Source organism: Coregonus lavaretus, assembly GCF_964263955.1.
Source record: "Coregonus lavaretus genome assembly, chromosome: 19".
NCBI classification, from domain to species: Eukaryota; Metazoa; Chordata; class Actinopteri; order Salmoniformes; family Salmonidae; genus Coregonus; species Coregonus lavaretus.
In genome coordinates this window covers 42,826,123-42,853,180 of record NC_140006.1, presented here as the reverse complement: position 1 = coordinate 42,853,180, position 27,058 = coordinate 42,826,123, and the positions used below count along the sequence as shown (strand labels likewise).

Sequence of the window (27,058 nt, the reverse complement as noted above, 5' to 3'; positions counted from 1 at the left end):
CTGTCTTTACCTTGACAAACAACTTGTGGAATAAAGTCTTATTTGTTATTTTAAAAAGTTGTAATTGATTCTAAATCGACCCCTAGACCTACATGAAGGGGTTGATTTTAAATTGGGGCATTCCTCAAGTCCCAAGTCTGTAACACTGTGTTGTGTGAATTGTTTTGGAATCGTTTCCCCTAGATTTTTTCTTAAACAGACAATGCCCCCAGCACCATTAACTGGTAGGGAAATCAATGACGCAGGAGCAGAGGACACTGCCATGTAGGTGACAATGTGTGTGTACCTCCATGTCTGTCTGTGCCCGCTGTGCAGGGCCAGGAGAGAACAGATTTAGCAGCGGAGGTGGAGAGGGGATGAGAGCATTAAGCCTGCTCAGCAGGCTGCGAATAACAGGCCCCAGGAACGGAACGTGACTGGACTGGACCGGCCAAACATAAAGAGACAGAGAGAGATGGGGAGAGAGAGATGGGGAGAGAGAGAGATGGGGAGAGAGAGAGATGGGGAGAGAGAGATGGGGAGAGAGAGATGGGGAGAGAGAGATGGGGAGAGAGAGATGGGGAGAGAGAGATGGAGAGAGAGAGATGGGGAGAGAGAGATGGGGAGAGAAGAGAGAGAGATGGGGAGAGAAGAGAGAGAGAGAGAGATGGGGAGAGAGAGATGGGGAGAGAGAGATAGGGAGAGGAGAGAGAGAGATGGGGAGAGAGAGATGGGGAGAGAAGAGAGAGAGATGGGGAGAGAAGAGAGAGAGAGAGAGATGGGGAGAGAGAGATGGGGAGAGAGAGATAGGGAGAGAAGAGAGAGAGAGAGAGATGGGGAGAGAGAGATGGGGAGAGAAGAGAGAGAGAGAGAGAGTTCACAACCGCAGTGCCACCGTCATTGATATGAAGTGCTAATGCCTTGGTCAGTACCCCGGAGACCATGACTCTACCGTCAGGGTTAGATTGTGGAGAGAGAATCAGGAGGCCGCCAGATAAAACCCGTACTGCCTCTCTTGTTCTCTCCTTTATTCGTTCGTTCTCTCTCTCTACTCCCCCTTTCCTCCAGATGTCAGTTCAGCTAGCCTCCAGATGCGGGGGGCATCTCCCCCTCCCCTCCCATAGCAGAGTGGTGCTTTCTACACACGCACGCCTCCCAGCGTGGCCGTGTTTTTCTCCCTCTATGGGCAGGATTAGTGCCTGCCGCCGCCCCCGTCGGCCTCCTGCACCTCATTGGCCGCTCCTCTCAGGACCAACGCTGACGGGGGGACCACCGCTGACTGTAGATCACCGTGGCGACGACCGGGGAGGGGGGGGGTTCCACTGTCGCCGTGGCAATGGGGAGATGACCACTGGAGCAAAAAAAATAAAAAATGGGGAGAAAAAAAAAAGATTTGTGAAGGAAAGAGGACCACAACAACAACAAGGGATTAACCGTCGGCTCCAACTGAGCAATCAGGGAGTCTGTTTAAAACGGCACCAGAAACACCCAGATTCTCTCTCCCTCTCCTCAGTGCTAAACTGCTGGTCAGATTGGACAGATGTTCAAAAACTAGAAAAAATTAGATTTGAAACAGCCCTCGGGACTCGGGTGAAAGACGCGTTCTACATACTCTTGTTTTTCAATGCCGCCTTCCTGTATTTTTTGAAGATGAGGCTATAAGGTAAGACGGACTGTGGACATAGAACGAGTGCAGCATGCGTCAGCACTGAGGCAGGACCAACGAACAAGCAGCGCGCGAGAGAAGGAGAGAGAGACGGATGGTGACAGCCTGTGATGGAGGGAGGAGGAGAGCAGAGAGAGAGAGAGAGAGAGGCTGGACTGGAAGGTCATTACCACTAGGTGAGACGGAAATAAACGAGGATCCGTCACCCTTTGACACTTCCTCTCTACAAGGCTATCCCCAACACCAATCAACAGAATAGCTGACTCCTGCTGCAGCTGCATATAGGGAAACCCTCCACAGAACCTGACTCAACCTGCCAACCAGCCAAGACATTCCCAGAGTACAATCCTACCTTGCTCCTGTTCTTCTAACTGTACCTAACCAAAGAACTTGGTCACTTGTAATGGCTGGCTGACCACAACATCCCCTTTTGAATGAAACCCAAGAACTGACCTCTGTCTACAGAAAAGAAGAAAGGAATATCTTTGATCGCTACAAAGCTGTTGTTCACGAGAACACACACTGGATTGGCCATTGTCTCAGCCCGAGGTGGACCAGGACAAGACTGGACCGAGGCTGTTGGAGAGCTGACTGACTGACTGACTGACAGACAGAAAGACCGACAGACGGTGTTGGACTTTACCATGGGAGAGACGGCTGAGTACCAGCGACTGGATGAGACATCAGACTACCAGCAGCTGCCCAGCGTTGACGAGGAGGTAGTTCACTTCACACCCACACCTATCATGGAATGATGGTCGCTGTGTTTTCTGACAGCACTGCTGCCAAACTACTTATCAGTAGAGAATACGTAGCCTGCATTATGACATGGCAGGAAGTGTGTGTGTGTCTGTGTGAGTTTCAGGTCCTGTTCTGCATACCTGAAAGTACTCTGTATTATTTAGTATTGTGTTATCTATTAGTCATTATTTGGATTGTAGGTGAAGTATTTCAAGTCGACTGATTAAAGAAATGCCTTCGTATCTCTGTTGATGTGATAGTACCTTGTTGAAGTCTAGTGCTTTGTATGTAACCCTGAATATAAAGAACACCACCGGGCTAGTGTATTGTCGGTGTGTATACCCCATGTATGTTGTGTGTGTGTGTGTGTGTGTGTGTGTGTTTGTTTGTGTTCCAGATACCCATCTGACAGTATAGTTGTTGCCATCTCCCATTCATTCAACATAAGCAGTGATTACGGCTAGGCTAGGCTAGGCTAGGCTAGGCTAGGCTATATTTGTTGTGTCTATCTGTACTGGTCTGTGTGTCTGCTCAACCCTTCTGATCATGACTCAGTCACTTTTTCTGTCTCACACACACACAAATACACACCCAGCCCACGTTATTGAATGCAGAACCATGAGGTCATTGATGAAGTGCTGCTGAATGAGCTTTCTGATGGGACGCACCCACACCGTCCTCTGTTCTCCCCCACACCGTCCTCTGTTCTCCCCCACACCCTCCTCTGTTCTCCCCCACACCCTCCTCTGTTCTCCCCCACACCCTCCTCTGTTCTCCCCACATCCTCCTCTGTTCTCCCCCACACCCTCCTCTGTTCTCCCCCACACCCTCCTCTGTTCTCCCCACACCCTCCTCTGTCCTCCCCCACACCCTCCTCTGTTCTCCCCACACCCTCCTCTGTTCTCCCCTACACCCTCCTCTGTCCTCCCCCACACCCTCCTCTGTCCTCCCCCACACCCTCCTCTGTCCTCCCCCACACCCTCCTCTGTCCTCCCCCACACCCTCCTCTGTTCTCCCCCACACCCTCCTCTGTTCTCCCCCACACCCTCCTCTGTTCTCCCCCACACCCTCCTCTGTCCTCCCTCCCTCCATCTATCCATCCCCATCCCTCTCTCTCTTCCTTTTCTTTCCCTCCTGATATGCAACCATTAGAGGGCTGTCTGTCTCTGCACTGACAGAGTAGCCTGTTCTGTTAGGTCAGGGGAGGAGGGCTACGGTTGTGTTCTCTGTGTGTGTGTGTGTGTGTGTGTGTGTGTGTTCTGTGTTCTGTGTGTGTGTGTTCTGTGTTCTGTGTGTGTGTTCTGTGTTCTGTGTGTGTGTTCTGTGTTCTGTGTGTGTGTGTTCTGTGTTCTGTGTGTGTGTGTTCTGTGTTCTGTGTGTGTGTTCTGTGTTCTCTCTGTGTGTGTGTGTGTGTGTGTTAATAATATAATAATAATAATATAATATAAATATAATATAATATAATATGCCATTTAGCAGACGCTTTTATCCAAAGCGACTTACAGTCATGCGTGCATACATTTTTTTTGTGTATGGGTGGTCCCGGGGATCGAACCCACTACCTTGGCGTTACAAGCGCCGTGCTCTACCAGCTGAGCTACAGAGGACACAGTGTTCTGTGTTCTGTGTGTGTGTTCTGTGTTCTGTGTGTGTGTTCTGTGTTCTCTCTGTGTGTGTGTGTGTGTGTGTGTGTGTTCTGTGTTCTGTGTGTGTGTTCTGTGTTCTGTGCATGGATTATATTTGGTACATGCCTGTACATTACCCAGCATGTGTATCTGTCTTTATTACTCTCTTTCTTTTGGGTATGTCCAGTCCTACTACTACACTATACTACACTATACTACACTATACTACACTATACTAAAGTACAGTCCTACTACTACACTATACTACAGTCCAGTCCAGTCATACTACTACACTATACTACACGACACTATTCTACATTATACTACACTATACTACAATTTACTACAGTGTACTACACTATACTACAGTATACTACACTATAGTCCAGTCCAGTCCTACTACTACTACACTATACTACATTATACTACAGTCCAGTCCTACTACTACACTATACTACAGTATACTACATTATACTACACTACACTAAAGTCCAGTCCTACTACTACAGTATACTACACTACACTACACTACAGTCCAGTTCTACTACTACATTATACTACACTATACTACACTACACTACAGTCCAGGCGTACTACTACAGTATACTACACTATACTACAGTCCAGTCCTACTACTACACTATACTACACTACACTACAGTCCAGTCCTACTACTACACTATACTACACTATACTACACTATAAAACAGTATACCACACTATACAACACTATACTACAGTCCAGTCCAGTCCTACTACTACACTATACTACACTATACTACACTATACTACACTATACTACACTATACTACAGTCCAGTCCAGTCATACTACTACACTATACTACACAACACTGTTCTACATTATACTATACTATACTACAATTTACTACAGTGTACTACACTATACTACAGTATACTACAGTATACTACACTATACTACACTATAGTCCAGTCCAGTCCTACTACTACTACACTAAACTATATTATACTACAGTCCAGTCCTACTACTACACTACACTATACTACACTATACTACATTATACTACACTACACTAAAGTCCAGTCCTACTACTACAGTATACTACACTATACTACACTACACTACAGTCCAGTCATACTACTACATTATACTACACTATACTACACTACACCACAGTCCAGGCGTACTACTACAGTATACTACACTATACTAAAGTCCAGTCCTACTACTACATTATACTACACTATACTACACTACACCACAGTCCAGGCGTACTACTACAGTATACTACACTATACTACAGTCCAGTCCTACTACTACACTATACTACACTATACTACACTACACTACAGTCCAGTTCTACTACTACACTATACTACACTACACTACACTACAGTCCAGTCCTACTACACTACACTACATTATACTACAGTACACTACACTATATTAGATTACACTACATTACAGTATACTACACTATACTACACTACACTACAATCCAGTCCTACTACTACATTATACTACACTATACTACACTACACTACACTACAGTCCAGGCGTACTACTACAGTATACTACACTATACTACAGTCCAGTCCTACTACTACACTATACTACACTACAGTCCAGTCCTACTACTACACTATACTACACTATACTACACTATACAACAGTATACCACACTATACAACACTATAATACAGTCCAGTCCAGTCCTACTACTACACTATATTACACTATACTACAATATACTACACTATACTACACTATACTACACTATACTACACTATACAACAGTATACCACACTATAATACAGTCCAGTCCAGTCCTACTACTACACTATACTACACTATACTACAGTCCAGTCCAGTCATACTACTACACTATACTACACAACACTATTCTACATTATACTATACTATACTACAATTTACTACAGTGTACTACACTATACTACAGTATACTACACTATACTACACTATAGTCCAGTCCAGTCCTACTACTACTACACTATACTACATTATACTACAGTCCAGTCCTACTACTACACTACACTATACTACATTATACTACACTACACTAAAGTCCAGTCCTACTACTACTACAGTATACTACACTATACTACACTACACTACAGTCCAGTCCTACTACTACATTATACTACACTATACTACACTACACCACAGTCCAGGCGTACTACTACAGTATACTACACTATACTACAGTCCAGTCCTACTACTACACTATACTACACTATACTACACTACACTACAGTCCAGTTCTACTACTACACTATACTACACTACACTACACTACAGTCCAGTCCTACTACACTACACTACATTATACTACAGTACACTACACTATATTAGATTACACTACACTACAGTATACTACACTACACTACACTACACTACTGTATACTACACTACAGTATACTACACTACACTACAGTATACTACAGTACAGTACAGTACACTACACTATACTACACAACACTATTCTACATTATACTACACTATACTACAATTTACTACAGTGTACTACACTATACTACACTATAGTCCAGTCCAGTCCTACTACTACTACACTATACTACATTATACTACAGTCCAGTCCAGTCCTACTACTACACTATACTACACTATACGACAGTATACTACATTATACTACACTACACTAAAGTACAGTCCTACTACTACAATATACTACACTACACTACACTACAGTCCAGTCCAGTCCTACTACTACACTATACTACACTATACTACACTACAGTCCAGGAGTACTACTACAGTATACTACACTATACTACAGTCCAGTCCTACTACTACACTATACTACACTATACTACATTACAGTCCCGTCCTACTACTACACTATACTACACTACACTACAGTCCAGTTCTACTACTACACTATACTACACTACATTATACTACAGTACACTACACTACATTACAGTACACTACACTACAGTACACTACACTACACTACTGTATATTACACTACAGTATACTACACTACACTACAGTACAGTACAGTACACCACAGTACACTACACTATACTACACTATACTACAGTATACTACACTACAGTACACTACACTACATTATACTACACTACACTACTGTATATTACACTACAGTACACTACACTACAGTACAGTACACCACAGTACACTACACTATACTACATTATACTACACTATACTACAGTACACTACACTATACTACATTATACTACATTATACTACATTATACTACACTATACTACATTATACTACACTACACTACAGTATACTACACTACAGTACACTACACTACAGTATACTACATTATACTACACTATACTACATTATACTACACTATACTACATTATACTACACTACGCTACACTACACTACATTATCCTACATTACACTACAGTCCACTACACTACACTACACTACATTATACTACAGTCCAGTCCAGTCCAGTACAGTATAGTCCAGTATACTCCAGTCCAGTCCAGTATACTCCAGTCCAGTACAGTATAGTCCAGTATAGTCCAGTATAGTCCAGTATAGTCCAGTATAGTCCAGTATAGTCCAGTATACTCCAGTCCAGCATAATCCAGTCCAGTCCAGCATACTCCAGTCCAGTCCAGTATACTCCAGTCCAGTCCAGTATACTCCAGTCCAGTCCAGTATACTCCAGTCCAGTCCAGCATACTCCAGTCCAGTCCAGCATACTCCAGTCCAGTCCAGTATACTCCAGTCCAGTCCAGTATACTCCAGTCCAGTCCAGCATACTCCAGTCCAGTCCAGCATACTCCAGTCCAGTCCAGTATACTCCAGTCCAGTCCAGTATACTCCAGTCCAGTCCAGTATACTCCAGTCCAGTCCAGTATACTCCAGTCCAGTCCAGTATACTCCAGTCCAGTACAGTATAGTCCAGTCCAGTCCACTACATATTGACCTTGTAAAGAAGTCCAGTCTGTGTGTTCTCTGACCAGTATGTTGGAGCTCTGGTGTGTATGAATGTGTGTGGCCTTGGGTTGACGTTGCAGGGTGAATCGGGGGACGCAGAGCCGCTCACACAGCTGCAGCTCTCCCCTTACACAGCAGGCTGCATGCTGTGGGGTGGGAGGTGGGAGGAGAGAGAGGGGAGGGTGGGGTGGGGTGGGAGGAGAGAGAGGGGAGGGTGGGGTGGGGTGGGAGGAGAGAGAGGGGAGGGTGGGGTGGGAAGAGAGAGAGGGAGAGGGGAGGGTGGGGTGGGAAGAGGGAGGATTGAGACTGACTGGCTGGCTGGCTGACTGACTGGCTCACTGGCTGGCTGGCTGACTGGCTGGCTGGCTGGCTGGCTGGCTGACTGGCTGGCTGGCTAACTGACTGGCTGACTGGCTGACTGGCTGGCTGGCTGGCTGGCTGGGTATTATTTGCACACTACTGTTTTGTCCTCAAAGTCCCAACCCTTCTCCCCAACAACTATGTCTTGTTTACACCAGTGATCCCTCCCTCCATCATACTGAGCTATGTGCTCCATACATTTTCCTCTGGCAAAGAAGCACTGAATTATGGAAAGAATACTGTCAAACTCTCAATACTCTGTAGCGTGAATTATGGAAAGAATACTGTCAAACTCTCAATACTCTGCAGCGTGAATTATGTTGCAATTCTTCTCTGACTTTGTTAATGCGAAGATGGTGATTAGGCTATGTAATGTTGTAACGAAACCTTGCAAAACATTTTGCAACGGAAAAAACAAAACCAGTGTTTCTTATTGGACAAGATCAGGTAGTACCTCCTTGTTTCACAATCAGTTTTGTGCCAAATGAACATTATCTAGTTCTCTTCCACGGTCCTGGTCTGGGATGAAAGGACAGGAGGGTTTGTGCAGTAAGTCAAGCCCCCCTGATGTAAAGTGACATTGTGCTGTGTTGTGTGGTATTAGGTTGGGAGTCCCACTCTCTGCCAAAGCTCCATCGATCCTCTTGTGCTCTTGTACCCCCACCCCAGCCCCCTACACCTTTACCATTTGGAAATAATATTATATATATATATATATATATATATATATATATATATATATATGTTAATCAAGAAACAACACCAGAAATGTTCACCATTTCAGACCTGTACTGAGAAATACTGATGCCCGACACTCTTTGTGTCTGTGTGCATCTATGTTTATTTGTTGTTTGTTTGTGGTTTGTGTGTGTCCGTTAACGCTTTTGTGTCATCCTGCTTAGTTCGCTCAGGGTCGTATTCAGGTGGGTACACAACGTTTTTAAACGTCATGCATTGGAAAACGAAAATGAGAGTCCAAGTACTCCCTGCCTGTTTCAGTCGATTTTCTTCCGTTTGATGCCAAATGAACATGACCCAGGGTTCAGTCATAAACGAGGACATCCCAAATCTCATTATTTGACTAATACGATGTACACTGAACAAAAATATAAACGCAACATGTAAAGTGTTGGTCCCATGTTTCATGAGCTGAAATAAAAGATCCCAGACATTTTCCATACTCACAAAAAGCGTATTTTACTCAAATCTTGTGAACAAATTTGTTTACATCCCTGTTAGTGAGCATTTCTCCTTTGCCAAGATAATCCATCCACCTGACAGGTGTGGCATATCAAGAAGCTGATTAAACAGCATGATCATTACACAGGTGCACCTTGTGCAGGGGACAATAAAAGGCCACAGTTTTGTCACAACACAAGTTTTGAGGGAGAGTGCAATTGGCATGCTGACTGCAGGAATGTCCACCAGAGCTTTTGCCAGATGATTGAATGTTGATTTCTCTACCATATGCCGCCTCCAACGTTGTTTTAGAGAATATGGCAGTACGTCCAACCGGCCTCACAACCGTAGACCACGTGTATGGAGTTGTGTGGGCGAGTGGTTTGCTGATGTCAGTTTTATGAACAGAGTGCCCCCTGGTGGCGGTGGGGTCATGGTATGAGCAGGCAGAAGCTACAGATAATGAACACACAGTAGTACGTTGGTAAAATCACCGGGGAAGCCAATCCAGAAAAAAAGCCATATTACAACCTATGTGTTGATGAATGAATGTGTTGTTTGCTCTATAACCTTTTAGTTCATTTACATGTGATGTGCTGTTCGCAAACGATTCGTTCTTTTTGAATTACTCATTTTACTAACTCGAGAGTCATGATTCGTTTTCCTGAGTGACTCGTTCATTTCAGTCGTTCGTTGGACCTGCTAGTTCTGGCCGCAATGAGTCCTACAGCAGGATTCATACACGCTCCAATGGCTCAGCGGCTGCAGAGACGTGCTCCGACCACAATGCAACAACTGTCTGTCATATGTGCGAAGGGAAATAGGTCATGAGCATAGAGAAGGAAAATACATGTTTAGAACTGATCATTGATCTCATGGTGCAAGAATGACTGCAATTAATTGATTATTGAATGTAATGATGGAAACAGCTTTGTAGAACCAAAGCATTCACAGCCTCTGGTCAACAAACTGAAACTCGAGAACGGAATCGTTTGAGGGGGTGCAGTTCGCGAACGATGTTGTGCTTTTCACCCTCAGCAGTCAAGCATTGCACTCCGCCAACGGTCGTTCACGATCTAGTCCGGTTGCTGCCACAACTAGACCTAATTTCAAATGTATCAAGAAACAATCGTATTTGTATGCCTAATTGACAAATGTACATTGTTTAAAGCACACGTCTACAAGTCTGAGTCACAAATGACAGCTCCAATAAGCCTCCTATGGTGAACGAGAGGCTTGTAGAATCATTACTCTTTTGAGTTTTCAGTTCATCGTCCGCCTGTAGGGGGTCCAGCATGCTCTGGTATTACTGAATCAAATGAACGGAATTAGTCGAAAGATTAGTTATTTTTAACTGAACGAGTCAAAAAGATCTGAGTCAGTAAAAAGAGCCGAACTTCCCATTACTAGTCCGAACGGTTTGGGCTACAAACTGATATGACCCCACCATCCGTTTTGCACTACGACGCCTCACAAGACTCGTCTGAAGGTAACCCGGTACCAGGCTGAAAACTGAATAGAAGTGAATAGGGCATTTCCACGTCAAAGGTATACTGTTAATTCCACAGTAAAAAATATATTACATTTGGATTTATTTGACTATTCTAAATCAAATAGCTAAAAGACCCATGGTATGAACATCTTAAAACAATTCCATGTGTTAGCATAGTAGAACACTGAGCTCTTCAGTAAGGCCATTCTACTGCCAATGTTTGTCTATGGAGATTGCATGGCTGTGCGCTCGATTTAATACACCGGTCAGCAACATCTATTAATATAATTTTTGGGGAGAAAAAACATTTGGGATGGAAAAACGTTTTCAGTGTAAACTTAAACAACTAAAACTAGATAGAAAGTATTTAGAGAAGATAATGGATCTATACATCTATACACTGAGTGTACAAAACATTAAGAACACCTGGTCTTTCCATGACGTAGACTGACCAGGTCAATCCAGTTGAAAGCTATGATCCCTTATTGATGTCACTTGTTAAATCCACTTCAATCAGTGTAGATGAAGGGGAGGAGACAGGTTAAAGAAGGATTTTTAAGCCTTGAGACAATTGAGGCATGGATTGTGTATGTTTGCCATTCAGAGGGTGAATAGGCAAGGCAAAAGATTTAAGTGCCTTTGAACAGGGTATGGTAGTAGGTACCAGGCACATCGGTTTGTGTCATTAGCTTCAACGCTGCTGGGTTTTTCACGCTCAACAGTTTCCCGTGTGTATCAAAAACGGTCCACCACCCAAAGGACATCCAGCACACAACTGTGGGAAGCATTGGAGTCAACATGGGCCAGCATCCCCGTGGAACGCTTTCGACACCTTGTAGAGTCCATGCCCCGACGAATTGAGGCTGTTCTGAGGGCAAAAGGGGGTGCAAATCAATATTAGGAAGGTGTTCCTAATGTTTGGTATACTCAGTGTATATTTTTAAATAAGATCATATTTGATAACTAACAATCACCCAAATAAAAAGTAGACTGTCAGGGAGAATCTAAAATTCCCAAAATGTCATGGCATGGGGCCCCCATTGATTTTGTTATGTTTGAGTCACCCAGATCGCATAAGAACACTGCATAAGCCACGGCAAAATGTGTAGAATTGAAGTAAATTAGCTTTAAAACATACAACTTTGCAACCCCTGCTGGAAAAAAAACCTGGGGAAACATTTCGTTTTTTTTCCAGACTGTCCCTGTGCAGTGGGTGTTGGGCTTTGGGGAAGGAGAGCTCTCTTTGTCCTGTTGTGATGATCAGGAGCCAGATGCATGACATCACCTCGCTCTCTTACCAGCTGTGAACCCTACAAAGAATTCCATCCATTTTAATGAACACAACAGGCAGGGACATGATGTCACCTTTAGTGGGAGTACCAGTTTGAAAATGAAAACCTATTGGAAAATATAGGGGACCAACCAACCAACAAGAACTATCAAGGAAACACTGTGGAACAATGGTAGAATGTTTTGGCTCCCCAGCTGTGTGTTTTTTCACCCAGAGAAGATGGAGGAAAGTGTAGACGGAGTCTGTACACCTGGACCTAACAAACAGTCCCACTCTCCAACAGCTGTCATCACCCCAATGTTTCAAAAATAACTTCCAGAAACCTTGCAAAAAACATTCCACTCTCGTTAGCCGAGCAGTATCGCTAAGCAGCACCGGCTGGATCCTCCTCGGACATTCCTCCCTTAATTAGTGACGGCGCAAAAGCAAACAGCCTGCCATTGAAGGGGAGAAAAGCAGCTGGTATGGGTTTGTTTATAGTCTGCAGAGATAACATTTTTGGAGGGTTAGCAGGCAGGAAATAAAGCCAGCACCAAATAAAGAAGAACATGCTGTTGGCCCGAAAGCCATGAGGGAATGGAGAGACTGTAGGGAGGAGTGAATGAGAGAAGAAAAGGGTGACTGGGAGAGAGGCAGAGGAAGAGAGAGGGAGATGGGTGCGTGGGTTAGCCAGATAGGGAAAAGAGGGTGTAAATGTGGGGGAGGGAGGGAGGGGGGGAGGGGGGGAAGAGGCAAAAATGGTGTTGAGGAGAGAGGTGAGGAGAGGAGGGAGGAGAGGAGAGGAGAGGAGAGGAAAGGAGAGAGGGGAGGAGAGGAGAGAGGGGAGGAGAGAGGGAGGGGAGGAGAGAGGGAGGGGAGGAGGGAGGGGAGGAGGAGAGAGAGGGGAGAGGAGAGAGGGGAGGAGGAGAGAGGAGAGGGGAGGAGAGAGAGAGGGAGGAGAGGAGAGAGGGGAGGAGGAGAGAGAGGGGAGGAGAGGAGAGAGGGGAGGAGGGGAGGAGAGGAGAGAGGGGAGGTGAGAGGGAGGGGAGGAGAGGAGGGAGGGGAGGAGGAGAGAGAGGGGAGGAGAGGAGGGAGGGGAGGAGAGAGGGAGGGGAGGAGAGGAGAGAGGGGAGGAGGAGAGAGAGGGGAGGAGAGGAGGGAGGAGAGAGAGAGAGGGGAGGAGAGGAGAGAGGGGAGGAGAGGAGAGAGGGGAGGAGAGAGAGATGGGAGGAGAGAGGAGAGGAAAGAGTCAGTGAGAGAGAGAGGAAAGGAGAGAGTCAGTGAGAGAAAGATGGAAGGAGAGAGTTGGTGAGAGAGAGAGGTGGAGAGAGAGTCAGTGAGAGAGAGTGGAAAGGAGAGAGTCAGTGAGAGAGAGAGGAAAGGAGAGAGTCAGTGAGAAAGAGAGGGGAGGAGAGAGTCTGTGAGAGAGAGAGGGGAGGAGAGAGTCAGTGAGAGAGCGCGGGATTATTTTTTCTCCATGTAAGAAAAGCTATTCAAGAATTGACTACATTTTTATTTCCAAAAATGCACTCAACAAATTACTGGATTCAAAATGTTATGTTATAGTGATATCGGATCATTCTCCGGTATCATGCTTAATTACACCGATAGAAAATACACTTAGCGACAGAATTTGGAGAATGAACAGAGCGTATCTTCTGGACCCGAAATGTATTAAATACGTAAAACATTATTTTTTTACCTTTACCATTACAAATGTAGACATAGAGGACAGAGAAAAGCGGAACCCCGATATAATTTGGGATACCTTTTAAAGCGTACATTAGGAGAATGATAATCTCATACTCGGCAAAAGCTACACTTAATTTAGAAATGTAAATTAAATAAAAATAAATCACTATCTTAGAAAAAGCCCTTAAAAAATATTTACTAGGTAAAGAAGAAAATACAATTTCTAAATTTAAGCAGGAAGACAATCTTTTACTTTTGAAGAGATCCAACAATTACAGGTTAAACTCAAATAAGGCATATTACTTAATGGCAAATAAACCTGGTAAATATCTCGCAGCTCTCACAAAACAAATACAAGCTAAACCAGTTAAAACGTTAAAAGATAAAGATAGAAATGTGGTAATTAGAAACAACAATGCGATTTAATGACAATTTTAAAAGCTTCTATTAACATTTATATAAATCTGAATTAAACAACAGTTGGACATAATCCTATAGCCTTCTTAGACTCAACAACCCTGAAGCAATTATCAGCAGATAAAAAATTATCACTAAAAACAGATCACCCACAAAGAAATATTAGATACTATTCAAATATTCACGTGAAGAACAGCACCAGGAATGGATGGCTTTCCCATAGAATTCTATTCAACATTTTGGGACAAAGTAGCCCCCATTTACACAAATGACAACACACGTCACTCAATTCAGTACTTCCTAGTTCCATGTATCAAACAGTTATTTCAGTTATATTAAAACCAGGAAAATCTGTAGAGTTCCCTACTGGTTATAGACCCATAAGTTTAATAAACTGTGACAATAAAATAATAACAAAGCTTATAAGCAATAGAATGGCAAAAGTCTTACCAGGCTTGATACATATAAATCAAACAGGGTTGATTAAAAATAGACACTAACAAACAAATACAAGAACAGGTTTCAGTTTAATACAATACGCAAAAAAAGAAGATATGGCTGTTGATGCCGGAAAGGCTTTCAACCATCTTGAATGGCCATTTCTATTGAAAACATTGGAAGCTTTCTACTTTCAAGCTGAAATAATATAAATGTTCTAAATCAAAAGTATACTTAAATAATACATTATCTGATGAAATTGCTTCAGAAAGGGGCACAAGACAGGGATTTCTCCTCTCCCCCGTACTGTTTGCGTTGGCAATTCAACGGCTTGCAGAAAGAATTAGACAGGACCCAAAACATAACGGCTATCAGTATTAGTAAACATTAATATAAACTAAACTTATTTGCAGATGTTCTCCTGATATACCTGACCAATACTGAAAACTCAGTGCCCCCTTAAACATTTTTTAAATCTGAATAACTCACGATCTACAGCAATGCTTTAAGTGGACCACCATTTTTTTTTTTATACTTAGGATGCTTAATAAGTGACAACAAACAACACATATAAAGATAACTTTATTCCATTACTTAACAATATGAAAGCAGATCTAATTAAATGGAACAATCTTCCCATAAACCTCATCAGAATGGCATGGCTCCCAAAGTTTTTGTATTTATTGTCGGTAATACCAATTACCCCACCGAAGACATTCATTAAAAAAGTATCCTCTGTCATAACATAATTTATTTGGGCAAATAAAAGTCATAGAATAAAAAGTAAAGTTTTACATCTTCCTAAGTCTGAGGGGGGTTTTAACCTTCTAGACTTGGAATTGTATCAACTCGCCACCCAAGGCTTTTACTTGTGACATATTGTTAAATTCACTAAAGAGGAACAATGTGTACATATTGAAGATGCACATGCTCATCCCCAGAATATTTTTTACGTGTCTATTTTCAAAGGATAAAAATAAGAACATTAACTTCATAGTATCCTCAACGGCACAGCTAGGAGAGCTAAAAAAAAGCACCTTATAGTTGAAGACTCTTCTTTGAGTCATAAAAGTGCATTGAACTGTGCACACTGGAGATGTGTGTGGCCACGTGGAGACACAGTTAGCCCTCTGACTCAAACACTTGCCATTTTGTTGTCTCATGTTGCACCTACAACACATTTTCCAGGAATATTCTTATCATGTTACTGAATTTTTCCAGAGTATTTTTCGATTTCGTGAATGCGGCAGTAAATGTGAAATGTACATAAAATCAACAGTGTAATGTTTGGATTCAGTCTTGTCAGGTGAAGTGTTGTCCTCATTTGGTCTAATAATTTTCCCATAATCGCCAAACTGTTCCCTTTCAATTGCTACCATGGTTATGCACATACTTTACATATTTCTTCTGTAAGAAACATTTCAATTTAGCCCTATCCATATAGTTATATGGCAATTCCCACCAATGTAAAGGGTTAAGATCCTAACACACTGTAAGTAGGGGGTGCACAGGAAACAAGTTCTCCATCCTGCAGTTCAATCTGACCTCAAATCTGACCTCAAATGTTCCTTCAGCCGAATACCATGGAGCCTCTGTCCTCGACACGGAGCACTTCCCTGTCCGTCTTAGAGAGGGAGGGAGAGAACATGGGGTAGAGGGAGATGGAGAGTGAGGGGGAGGGAGAGAACATGGGGTAGAGGGAGATGGAGAGTGAGGGGGAGGGAGAGAACATGGGGTAGAGGGAGATGGAGAGTGATGGGGGAGGGAGAGAACATGGGGTACAGGGAGATGGAGAGTGAGGGGGAGGGAGAGAACATGGGGTAGAGGGAGATGGAGAGTGAGGGGGAAGGGGAAGGGAGAGGGAGAGAAAAAGAGGGTAGAGGAAAAGTGAGCTGGATAGAAAGACTGAAAGGGAGAAAGAGAGAGCGAGGGGAAGAGCGAAAAAAAGAGGCAGAGAGGGAATACCAGGAATCACCAAGCTGACTGAGCCCAGCAAGACAGCAAGCAAGACAGAGGGGAGGAGAGAGAGGCAGGAGAGAGAGAGGCAGGAGAGAGAGGGAGGAGAGGAGAGAGAGAGAGAGGGAGGAGAGCGAGAGAGAGGGAGGTGAAAGAGAGGTAGGCGAGAGAAGAGAGGGAGGAGAGGGAGGGAGGAAGGAGGAGAGAGGGGAGAGAGGCAGGAGAGAGAGGAGAGAGAGGCAGGAGAGAGGGAGAGCGAGAGAGGAGAAAGAGAGAGGGAGGAGAGAGAGAGGGAGGAGAGAGAGAGAGAGAGAGGGAGGAGAGCGAGAGAAGAGAGGGAGGAGAGAGAGGGAGGAGAGAGGGAGAGAGGAGAGAGAGGGAGAGAGAGAGAGGCAGGAGAGAGGGAGGAGGGAGAGGGAGGAGAGAGAGGGAGGAGAGAGAGAGAGGAGAGAGAGAGGGAGGCGAGAGAAGAGAGAGAGAGGGAGGAGAGAGAGGGACGAGAGGGAGGGAGGATAGAGAAGAGAGGGAGGAGAGAGAGAGCCCGAGACATAATTATTTGCCAGCTTTGCTCAACACAGAAGGAACAGATCGTCCTTCCAGTGCACACACTGACGTGCATACACACACACACACACATTCATGTGCACCACAAACAAATACACAAACTCACTCACTAAAATACCTTACCACACATACAGACACACTCTGAGTCATCACGCCGCTGCTCTCCACTTTACATTTCTCTCGTCTGGAGCTGGCAGCTCTGAGTGAATCGAGGCGAAAACCAAGTCGCTGCTATATTTAACCCCACGATGGTGGGGATGGATAAACAAATGGACAGGAGCTGGCCACACGGAGGAGGGTAGAGAAGAGGGCAGGAACTGGGCTCAACAAACTTCGCAAAGCTGCCAGAGAAACTGACAAAATAACAGTTTTTCTGGATTTATCCTTCTCACAAAGTAACAGTTCCTCTGGATTTATCCTTCTCACAAAGTAACAGTTCCTCTGGATTTATCCTTCTCACAAAGTAACAGTTCCTCTGGATTTATCCTTCTCATTCGACCATTTGTTAGGTTTCTTGAGATTTTTCCTGTGTTATGCCCCGTGATGGAATGTACCCTGCTACAAGAGCTCAGGAAGTTTTCCTTTTCCTTTCCCGGGATTGGGAGTGGGATCGGTGGAGCGCTCTCTCAGCGTTCCCTCTCCGGGGAATCCCGTTGCTCTGATACCGTCAGGCCACAGAAGCAGGTGTCTCTGAGGATTTAAAAACACACTCTCTCTCATACTTACACACATACACATAATTCGGGATGGGGCGTTTCGACAAGCTCAAAAAGTCGTTCCCTTTCCTGGCACACTTCAGAGTAAGCCTACTCATTTTGTCTCGTTGACAAGTTGTTATGATGTCATTGGAAGGAATGGGTATGGCTGTGGCTGGTCTGGCAATAGTACCATAAGTGTATGCAAAGCATTTTTATCAAAGTGGAGAAATTTGGGCGAAGATTAGGTTCTTCAAATGAAAGACTTGTGGGTGGCCTATGCTTGTATAAGTCTAGCCTATGTTAAAATGTACACACCCCACACAAACACGCATGTTCAGAGGCATGCCTCTTGACGTGTGCAGTGGTAGGCTCAACCTGTCCACATCCACTGCCTTGTTGATATGTAAGATCACTTAACATTACTGAGCCAGATTTCAGTTGCAATCATGTTTTAGTTAGTAGCCAGACAACCCTTGGTTTCATGCTGGAATTAGTTCATATTCTGAACGTAGGCTAGTCTCACTGACCACTTTTACATCCGCACAGTATTCTGGATAGTAGGTCTTATTCAGGATAAGCTGTTTACATGCAGCTTTGATATCCCACTCATGAGTATCCCTGTTACCATGAATAAACAGAATATTCCTAATTTAAGTATATGGGCTAACTGGAATAGTAACTGAAATATGGACACTGACTGTAGGCCTATAACCTCTCACACGTAGCTTAATATAATATTAACTCCTGCAGAATTATGTATTTCTTGCAGTGAAATTATACAACACATTTTAATTTTGTTTTGGGAACAGGAGTGTCTTTCAGCATCTGAGAAAATGCGAATTTGTGTGTAATGTGTTATTTTTGACACAAGCAGGCAGTATTTCAACCACATAAAATATGCACCCAAGATGAACTGAAGTCTTATCAGAAACATGTTTCGTCGTTTTCTCAGCTTTCCATTTCCTTAAAACCGGTCAAACTGATCACATTTGGACATTTTGCACAGGACCAATCTTTCCACTATTTTGGAGTTATTGCGATTTCTCCCCGGTCCCTAAACGAAAGACAACTTTACCGGTGTTAACTAGATTACTAATGCATTCATTCTATTGATGTAAGACCTTATTCTGGCACTATTTTATTCAGTCGTCTGGGGCAACAAGTTATGACAGAAGAGAAGCTGAATGTGTCTAACTATAGCTGAAAAACAAATGGCCTACCAAATGTCCGAAAATTCTAATATGACCTACCAAATGTTTGAAATTCTAAGCAGAAACTTAGGGGTGAAAGTAGCCAGTAGTCAATTATGGTACCTTTATTTATTTTTATTTTATTTTTTAAATGTTTGAGTCATTTAGCAGACGCTCTTATCCAGAGCGACTTACAGTTAGTGAGTGCATACATTTTCATACTTTTAAAGTACGCTACATTATTATGGTGGATCGAACTGCGCAGGTAGCCTACTTTCTAGGCAGAGTTGCAAAGAAAAAGCCATATCTCAGACTGCCCATCTTAATCTTTTCTTTTTATTGGCCAGTCTGAGATATGGCTTTGTCTTTGCAACTCTGCCTAGAAGGTCAGCATCCCGGAGTCACCTCTTCACTGTTGACGTTGAGACTGGTGTTTTGCGGGTACTATTTAATGAAGCTGCCAGTTGAGGACCTGTGAGGCGCCTGTTTCTCAAACTAGACACTCTAATGTATTTGTCCTCTTGCTCAGTTGTCCACCGGGGCCTCCCACTCCTCTTTCTATTCTGGTTAGAGCCAGTTTGCACTGTTCTGTGAAGGGAGTAGTACACGGCGTTGTACGAGATCTTCAGTTTCTTGGCAATTTCTCGCATGGAATAGCCTTCATTTCTCAGAACAAGAATAGACTAAAGAGTTTCAGAAGAAAGTTATTTGTTTATGGCCATTTTGAGCCTGTAATTGAACCCACAATTGCTGATGCTCCAGATACTCAACTAGTCTCAAGAAGGCCAGTTTTATTGCTTCTTTAATCAGCACAACCGTTTTCAGCTGTGCTAACATAATTGCAAAAGGTTTTCTAATGATCAATTAGCCTTTTAAAATGATAAACTTGGATTAGCAAACACAACGTGCCATTGGAACACAGGACTGATGGTTGCTGATAATGGGCCTCTGTACGCCTATGTAGATATTCCATAAAAAATCAGCCATTTCCAGCTACAATAGCCATTTACAACATTAACAATGTCTACACTGTATTTCTGATCAATTTGATGTTATTTTAATGGACAAAAAAAATGCTTTTCTTTCGAAAACAAGGAAATGTCTTAGTGACCCCAAACATTTGAATGGTAGTGTATGTGGATTCGTTTTGCCAATTAAAACTATAGCAACTTTTACAGCTAGGTGTTTTTGAAACATCAGAGGCAGGCACTATGGGCCGGACAACAGGCCAGGATGTTCATTGCTTCACTTTGTCAAAGCCCTGCAACATGCCGGTCATTGTTTCACATTGCGAGGCCACTGTTACATGCCGTCATCCAGTTCTGAACTGCAATATTGAGGCCCACTGGCACATTTAGAAAAGACTAGCTGATTCACTTTATCTGTCTTGACCAAACCACTGCAACTGTGCTTGCTCTTCTTGAGCTTAGAACAGCCTACCCACTAAATGTAGTCTACTAAACACTCTAATAAATACCCCCCAAAAGTCTAGACACCTTAAAACGATCTCATCGTTGTCTCAATTCATTCATGAGATGCTCTAACTAACACTTTAAGGCTAACGTTTGTACAAGTGGTCGAGGTAGACTTCCACGGATCCAGTTGAGGAAAGCCCTGCTTTCTTTTGCATTGCTTTGTCACTTTTTGTTGCCTGACTCACTGACTCTGTGCTGAGACAAATACCTTTTGAAGAGGGAGGGTTGTTGCGCAGCATGTCCTGAGAGCAGTCCAGGACCTTTTGCGTTTCTTCATTCCGCGGAGGGGAAGGAGTTCAGGCCAGAGGCATTTTTCACCAGGGATTTCTTGTAGTTCTTCCCACCACGTTCCATTACTCCAAACCATCCCTCCTTTCTCCCTGAGCTCAATCCTCAGGGAAGAAACAGCATTCTGAAAACTTGGGCTGGATTTCATTATACAGCACTTCCTTTCCAGTTGTTTCAGACCAGACCGTGCAGGTCAAGGGAAGGAGATGAGCAGAGAAAGCCACTTTAGACCATTGAGATGCAGCCTTTTCCCTTGGCCGGCATTCCCAATCGCCCCGCGACAGCGGAACACTGCGTCCAGCTTCTACCCCTCGTGCCTCCCAAGTGCCAAGTCTGTGTACACAAATCAATATTCATCTCCCCCCCACCTCTTTAGGTATCAACTCTGACAGCCTGGCCGCCGGGCACAGGAACAGGAAGTGATGTCGACTCACATCTTTGGCACCGCCGCGAGAGGTGACACTTTGGGGTTAACAGGGGTGTATATTCGTTACGCCGATTCTGTTGCAAAACGTTTCTTAAACAGAAGTAAACGGGTGGGCTGGGGTTCAGGACTAGATAGGTGGATAATTTTTTAAAGAAGCTGATACCCGACAAACACTCCAAATCAAATAGAGAGGAGAGCAGCCGGAAACAAATCGGACGTTTGACAGAAGTCAAAAGAACTCTGTGTCCTGATGACACTTGTTTGTCAGTTTCAATTCACCGCTTTCGCCACATAAACAACTCAGTACAGAGGTCGACGTATAGGCTAGGCTATCAAACAAGAGTATACAGCACTTCATACTGCCCTCTACACAGGGTATGGTTGAGAATGAGGAAAAAGGTTAAGATACATTGTCTGTTTGGATACGTTGTCTGTTTGGATACGTTGTCTGTTTGGATACGTTGTCTGTTTGGATACGTTGTCTGTTTGGATACGTTGTCTGCTTGGATACGTTGTCTGCTTGGATACGTTGCCTGCTTGGATACGTTGTCTGCTTGGATACATTGTCTGCTTGGATACGTTGTCTGTTTGGATACGTTGTCTGTTTGGATACGTTGTCTGCTTGGATACATTGTCTGCTTGGATACGTTGTCTGTTTGGATACGTTGTCTGCTTGGATACGTTGTCTGCTTGGATACGTTGTCTGCTTGGATACGTTGTCTGCTTGGATACGTTGTCTGTTTGGATAGATTGTCTGCTTGGATACATTATCTGCTTGGATAGATTGTCTGCTTGGATAGATTGTCTGGGCCTGTTGAGGGATGTAAACTAGGCAGGCCTACAGTACATTGTGGTGTGATCTGATGCACAGTAGACAGTAGGATAGGCCTACATCAAGCCTCTTGTGTATCATCTGGATACCAGATGTGCTTTGAACTGTCTTCACCTGTGTCTGTCTACGGATGTCTGTCTACGGATGTCTGTATACTGATGTCTGTCTACGGATGTCTGTATACTGATGTCTGTCTACGGATGTCTGTATACTGATGTCTGTCTACGGATGTCTGTATACTGATGTCTGTCTACGGATGTCTGTATACTGATGTCTACTTACTGATCTATGACAGTGCCAGTGTATTCTCGGGGGGGTTGTGCAGTCTTCTGTTCTTCCGTTGTGCTTTGAGTGTTCTTTTTCTTTTTGCGGTTTGCTGTGTGCCTGTCAATGTTTAAACGCAGCTTCTCCTTTCTCTATGTGTTATTCAGAAGCTGGGCAGTAGCATGCAGTCTGAGGAGGACACAGAATGGCTTCTGGAGCTGCTGATGGAGGTGCAGCTGCAGCAGTACCTTTTGCGTATCCGCGACGACCTTAACGTGACGATCTTCTCCCACTTCGACTACGTCAAGAACGAGGACCTGGAGAAGATCGGCATGGGACGGCCCGGTGAGTTGTTATAGTGGGGATGGTTTGTGTGTGTGTGTGTGTGTGTGTGTGTGTGTGTGTGTGTGTGTGTGTGTGTGTGTGTGTGTGTGTGTGTGTGTGTGTGTGTGTGTGTGTGTGGTGGAAACTAAAACGGTCTCCAGACTGCATTTTGCAAACCTTTTGACTCAATCAAAATGTCCTATTTTTTTGGCTGGATAAAAACCATGAATTTGTTACAGTGAAGTGCATTATCCTCATGATTCCTGTAATACAGGTGTCAGCCTGTTTTTCTGGGGCCGGCTGCTGTAATGAGCCTCTCTCACCCCCTCCTGCGCCCCTCTTATTTCTCACTGATCATTATTGAGCTCAAAGCACACTGTTCTACAATCAAGATATCTGATATGGCTTTGAAATATGGAGTGCCCGAAATTGCGCAATGGCCATCGCGAGTGCACTTGGCCTCATTGCACGTTATTTTTTTTTTTGGGGGGGGACATTACATTTACTGTTCGATTAATACATGACTAGGTGTTATATTTAGAGCTAATGTGTTTTGAGTTTCCACTTCCTTAGGTGATGAATTAGCACCAATTTAATTAAGCCCATATATAATATCAGTGCACATAAAGATGAAGGCAAATTCGGCTCTATTGAACAAATAATAATAATAATTCTGAAGCTGTCACGATCGTCAGGGAGAGACCAATGCGCAGCGTTGAAGGTGAACATATTTATATTTATTTAATGATCACACGATCAAAACAACAAACGAAAACGTGACGTCTACGGTTTAAACACAAACCAACACGAACAAGAAACCACAAACACAAAGTGAAAGACAGACAGTTAAATATGGCTCCCAATCAGAGACAACCAGCTGACACTCGTTGCCTCTGATTGGGAGTCACTCAGGCCAACATAGAAATACAATCATAGAATACACACCCTGGCTCAACATAACAGTGTCCCCAGAGCCAGGGCGTGACAGTACCCCCCCTAAAGGCGCGGACTCCGACCGCGCCAACTAAATACCACAGGGGAGGGACCGGGTGGGCACTCCGCCTTGGCGGCGGATCCGGCTCCGGGCCTGATCCCCACTCCCTCTCCAACCCCCCAAAGTACCCCTGGTCCGGTCTGGCCCCGCTGGCCGGAGCTGGACTGCACACTGATGGAGCGGATTGCTCTAGCTCCGGCGTAACGCATCTGACCGGTGCCGGACCAGGCACCAGTGGAACAGGCACGGGCCGTGCCGGACCGACGACGCACACCACTGGCTTGGTGTGGGGAACAGGCACGGGCCGTGCTGGACTGACGACGCACACCACTGGCTTGATGTGGGGAGCAGGAGCGGGCCGGACAGGGCTGACGAAACGCACCACAGACTTGGTGCGGGGAGCAGGAATGGGCCGGACTGGGCTGGCGACGCGCACCACAGACTTGGTGCGGAGGGCAGGAACGGGCCGGACAGGGCTGACGAAACGCACCACAGACTTGGTGCGGGGAGCAGGAATGGGCCGGACTGGGCTGGCGACGCGCACCACAGACTTGGTGCGGAGAGCAGGAACGGGCCGGACAGGGCTGACGAAACGCACCACAGACTTGGTGCGGGGAGCAGGAATGGGCCGAGCCGGGCTGACGAAACGCACCACAGACTTGGTGCGGGGAGCAGGAATGGGCCGAGCCGGGCTGACGAAGCGCACCACTGACTTGGTGCGGGGAGCAGGAACGGGCCGAGCCGGGCTGACGAGACGCACCACAGACTTGGTGCGGGGAGCAGGAATAGGCCGGGCTGGGCTGGCGACGCGCACCACAGACTTGGTGCGGAGAGCAGGAACGGGCCGGACAGGGCTGACGAAACGCACCACAGACTTGGTGCGGGGAGCAGGAACATACCGGACCGTACTGGGGACACACACCACTGGCCCTACACCGGGATCTGGAACGGGCCGGACCGGACTGGTAACACACCCCAGTACCTCTCGCCGTGCCTCTCCACCTTCCATCCCCTCTTCGACCAGTGGCCCCCGTAACCTGGCGGCCTCCTCTGCACACCCGCTGGACCGCTCTATCGCGGCCTCCTGCTGCCCCGACGTCGTGAGCCCCCCCCTAAACATTTTCTGGGGGTCTCTCCTCCCCGTGGGCCAGGCCTCTATCGTTCTCGCCCAACTATCGCTCCTCTGTCTCCAACTCCCGCTATTCAGCTCCTCAATGGGCTTGACCCAGTCGAAGCTCTTCCTCAACTGTTCCCAAGTCCACCCTCTCTGCTCCTCACTAGGCTTGACCCAGTCGAGGTTGCCACTGAGATCTCCTAGCGATGGCTCCTGGACACGCTGCTTGGTCCGGTTTTGGTGGTTTCTTCTGTCACGATCGTCAGGGAGAGACCAATGCGCAGCGTTGAAGGTGAACATATTTATATTTATTTAATGATCACACGATCAAAACAACAAACGAAAACGTGACGTCTACGGTTTAAACACAAACCAACACAAACAAGAAACCACAAACACAAAGTGAAAGACAGACAGTTAAATATGGCTCCCAATCAGAGACAACCAGCTGACACTCGTTGCCTCTGATTGGGAGTCACTCAGGCCAACATAGAAATACAATCATAGAATACACACCCTGGCTCAACATAACAGTGTCCCCAGAGCCAGGGCGTGACAGAAGCCCTAATTTGACAGTAAAATCTCACAAAAAATGGCCTAATTGTCAACCCAAAATTCATGACAATCACTGGATTAGGTTGCACAATATCAACATACTTTGAATCATGCATTGCTGCTTGAATACCATCTCAGTAGTCAAATGTATTCTATTGTGTAACGCTGCAGATGTTTTTGTTGTTGTTGGGTGCCACCAAATCATGGGCTGGTGCCTACTGAAAAAGTTAGTGGCATCAGTGCCACCAGGGGATAATGTTGGTCTGGAGCTCTGCACAGAGTACCATAACAAGTCAATCTTAAGACAAAATATTTTTTGTACATTTAAGCCTAACATGCTAACCACACCGCCCGCGTTGTGTGCGCGAGTGTTGCAAAATAAATGTACACATACAGTACCTGTCAAAAGTTTGGACACACCTACCCTTTCCAGGGTTTTTCTTTATTTTTACTATTTTCTACATTGTAGAATAATAGTGAAGACATCAAAGCTATGAAATAACACATATGGAATCATGTAGTAACCAAAAAAGTGTTAAACAAATCAAAATATATTTTATATTTGAGCTTCTTCAAATAGCCACCCTTTGCCTTGATGACAGCTTTTGCCAAAATTCTACAAAGATCCAGACAAAAAGGACCTTGTGCATTTCAGGTAAAATAACAACCCAATGTTTGTATCCCGGGACAAATTAGCTAGCAACAGTAAGCTAGCTACCTAAATGCTATGAATGTTTCATGTGTTTCGACCTGTCTCCAAATTAATATAGTTGGTTCAGAGTTCATTTGGATATTTCAACCTGCGTGTCCTGATTGCGTCTGGTGTGGATGGACAAAATAAACATGCGTGCGATGGCGGACGCGTGCCCGGTCTAGTCAGCATGTAAGGGATACATCAGCTAGTATGAAAAGGGTCTGCAGATTACATTTGGCTATGTAGCTAAAACTGGTGCAGTGTTTGTTGTACATGATACCTGTCAAACGGATAAAATAAATAACTTTTCCGTCTGGGAAGCATCCTAATGGTACATTTTTTAATGGTTATTTATCCGATGCCTTTATCCAAAGCAACATGCAGTCAACGGATATATATTATTCAGTGTATGTGGCCCATGTGGGAATCAAAACCACAACTCATTAAGATCACAGGAAATCTATAAAACCATAGTGTGATATCTCAAGGAGCCTTACTGCCAAAGAGAAGGCTTTGTCCTCAGTGGGCAGCTCCCTTTCTGTCCTCTCTCTGCTTTGTCCTCAGTGGGCGGCTCCCTTTCTGTCCTCTCTCTGCTTTGTCCTCAGTGGGCGGCTCCCTTTCTGTCCTCTCTCTGCTTTGTCCTCAGTGGGCGGCTCTCTTTCTGTCCTCTCTCTGCTTTGTCCTCAGTGGGCGGCTCCCTTTCTGTCCTCTCTCTGCTTTGTCCTCAGTGGGCGGCTCTCTTTCTGTCCTCTCTCTGCTTTGTCCTCAGTGGGCGGCTCCCTTTCTGTCCTCTCTCTGCTTTGTCCTCAGTGGGCGGCTCTCTTTCTGTCCTCTCTCTGCTTTGTCCTCAGTGGGCGGCTCCCTTTCTGTC

General features: G+C 44.8%; 1 protein-coding gene across 2 annotated transcripts in view; it reads left to right on the top strand.

Moving 5' to 3' along the window:
• Positions 1–2,289: 2,289 nt before the first annotated feature.
• Positions 2,290–27,058, top strand: part of LOC311146800 (activated CDC42 kinase 1-like) — a gene marked incomplete at both ends in the record, with an annotated part of 64,113 nt that continues 39,344 nt past the window's right edge. The window contains 2 exons of one of the 2 annotated variants that reach the window (XM_084183390.1): positions 2,290–2,364; positions 22,674–22,851. In XM_084183390.1, the coding sequence (XP_084039516.1) occupies positions 2,290–2,364; positions 22,674–22,851 (253 nt within the window). Of the gene's footprint in view, positions 2,365–17,905; positions 18,133–22,673; positions 22,852–27,058 lie in introns of those variants that run through there. The other variant, XM_084183391.1, reaches the window with a different exon arrangement.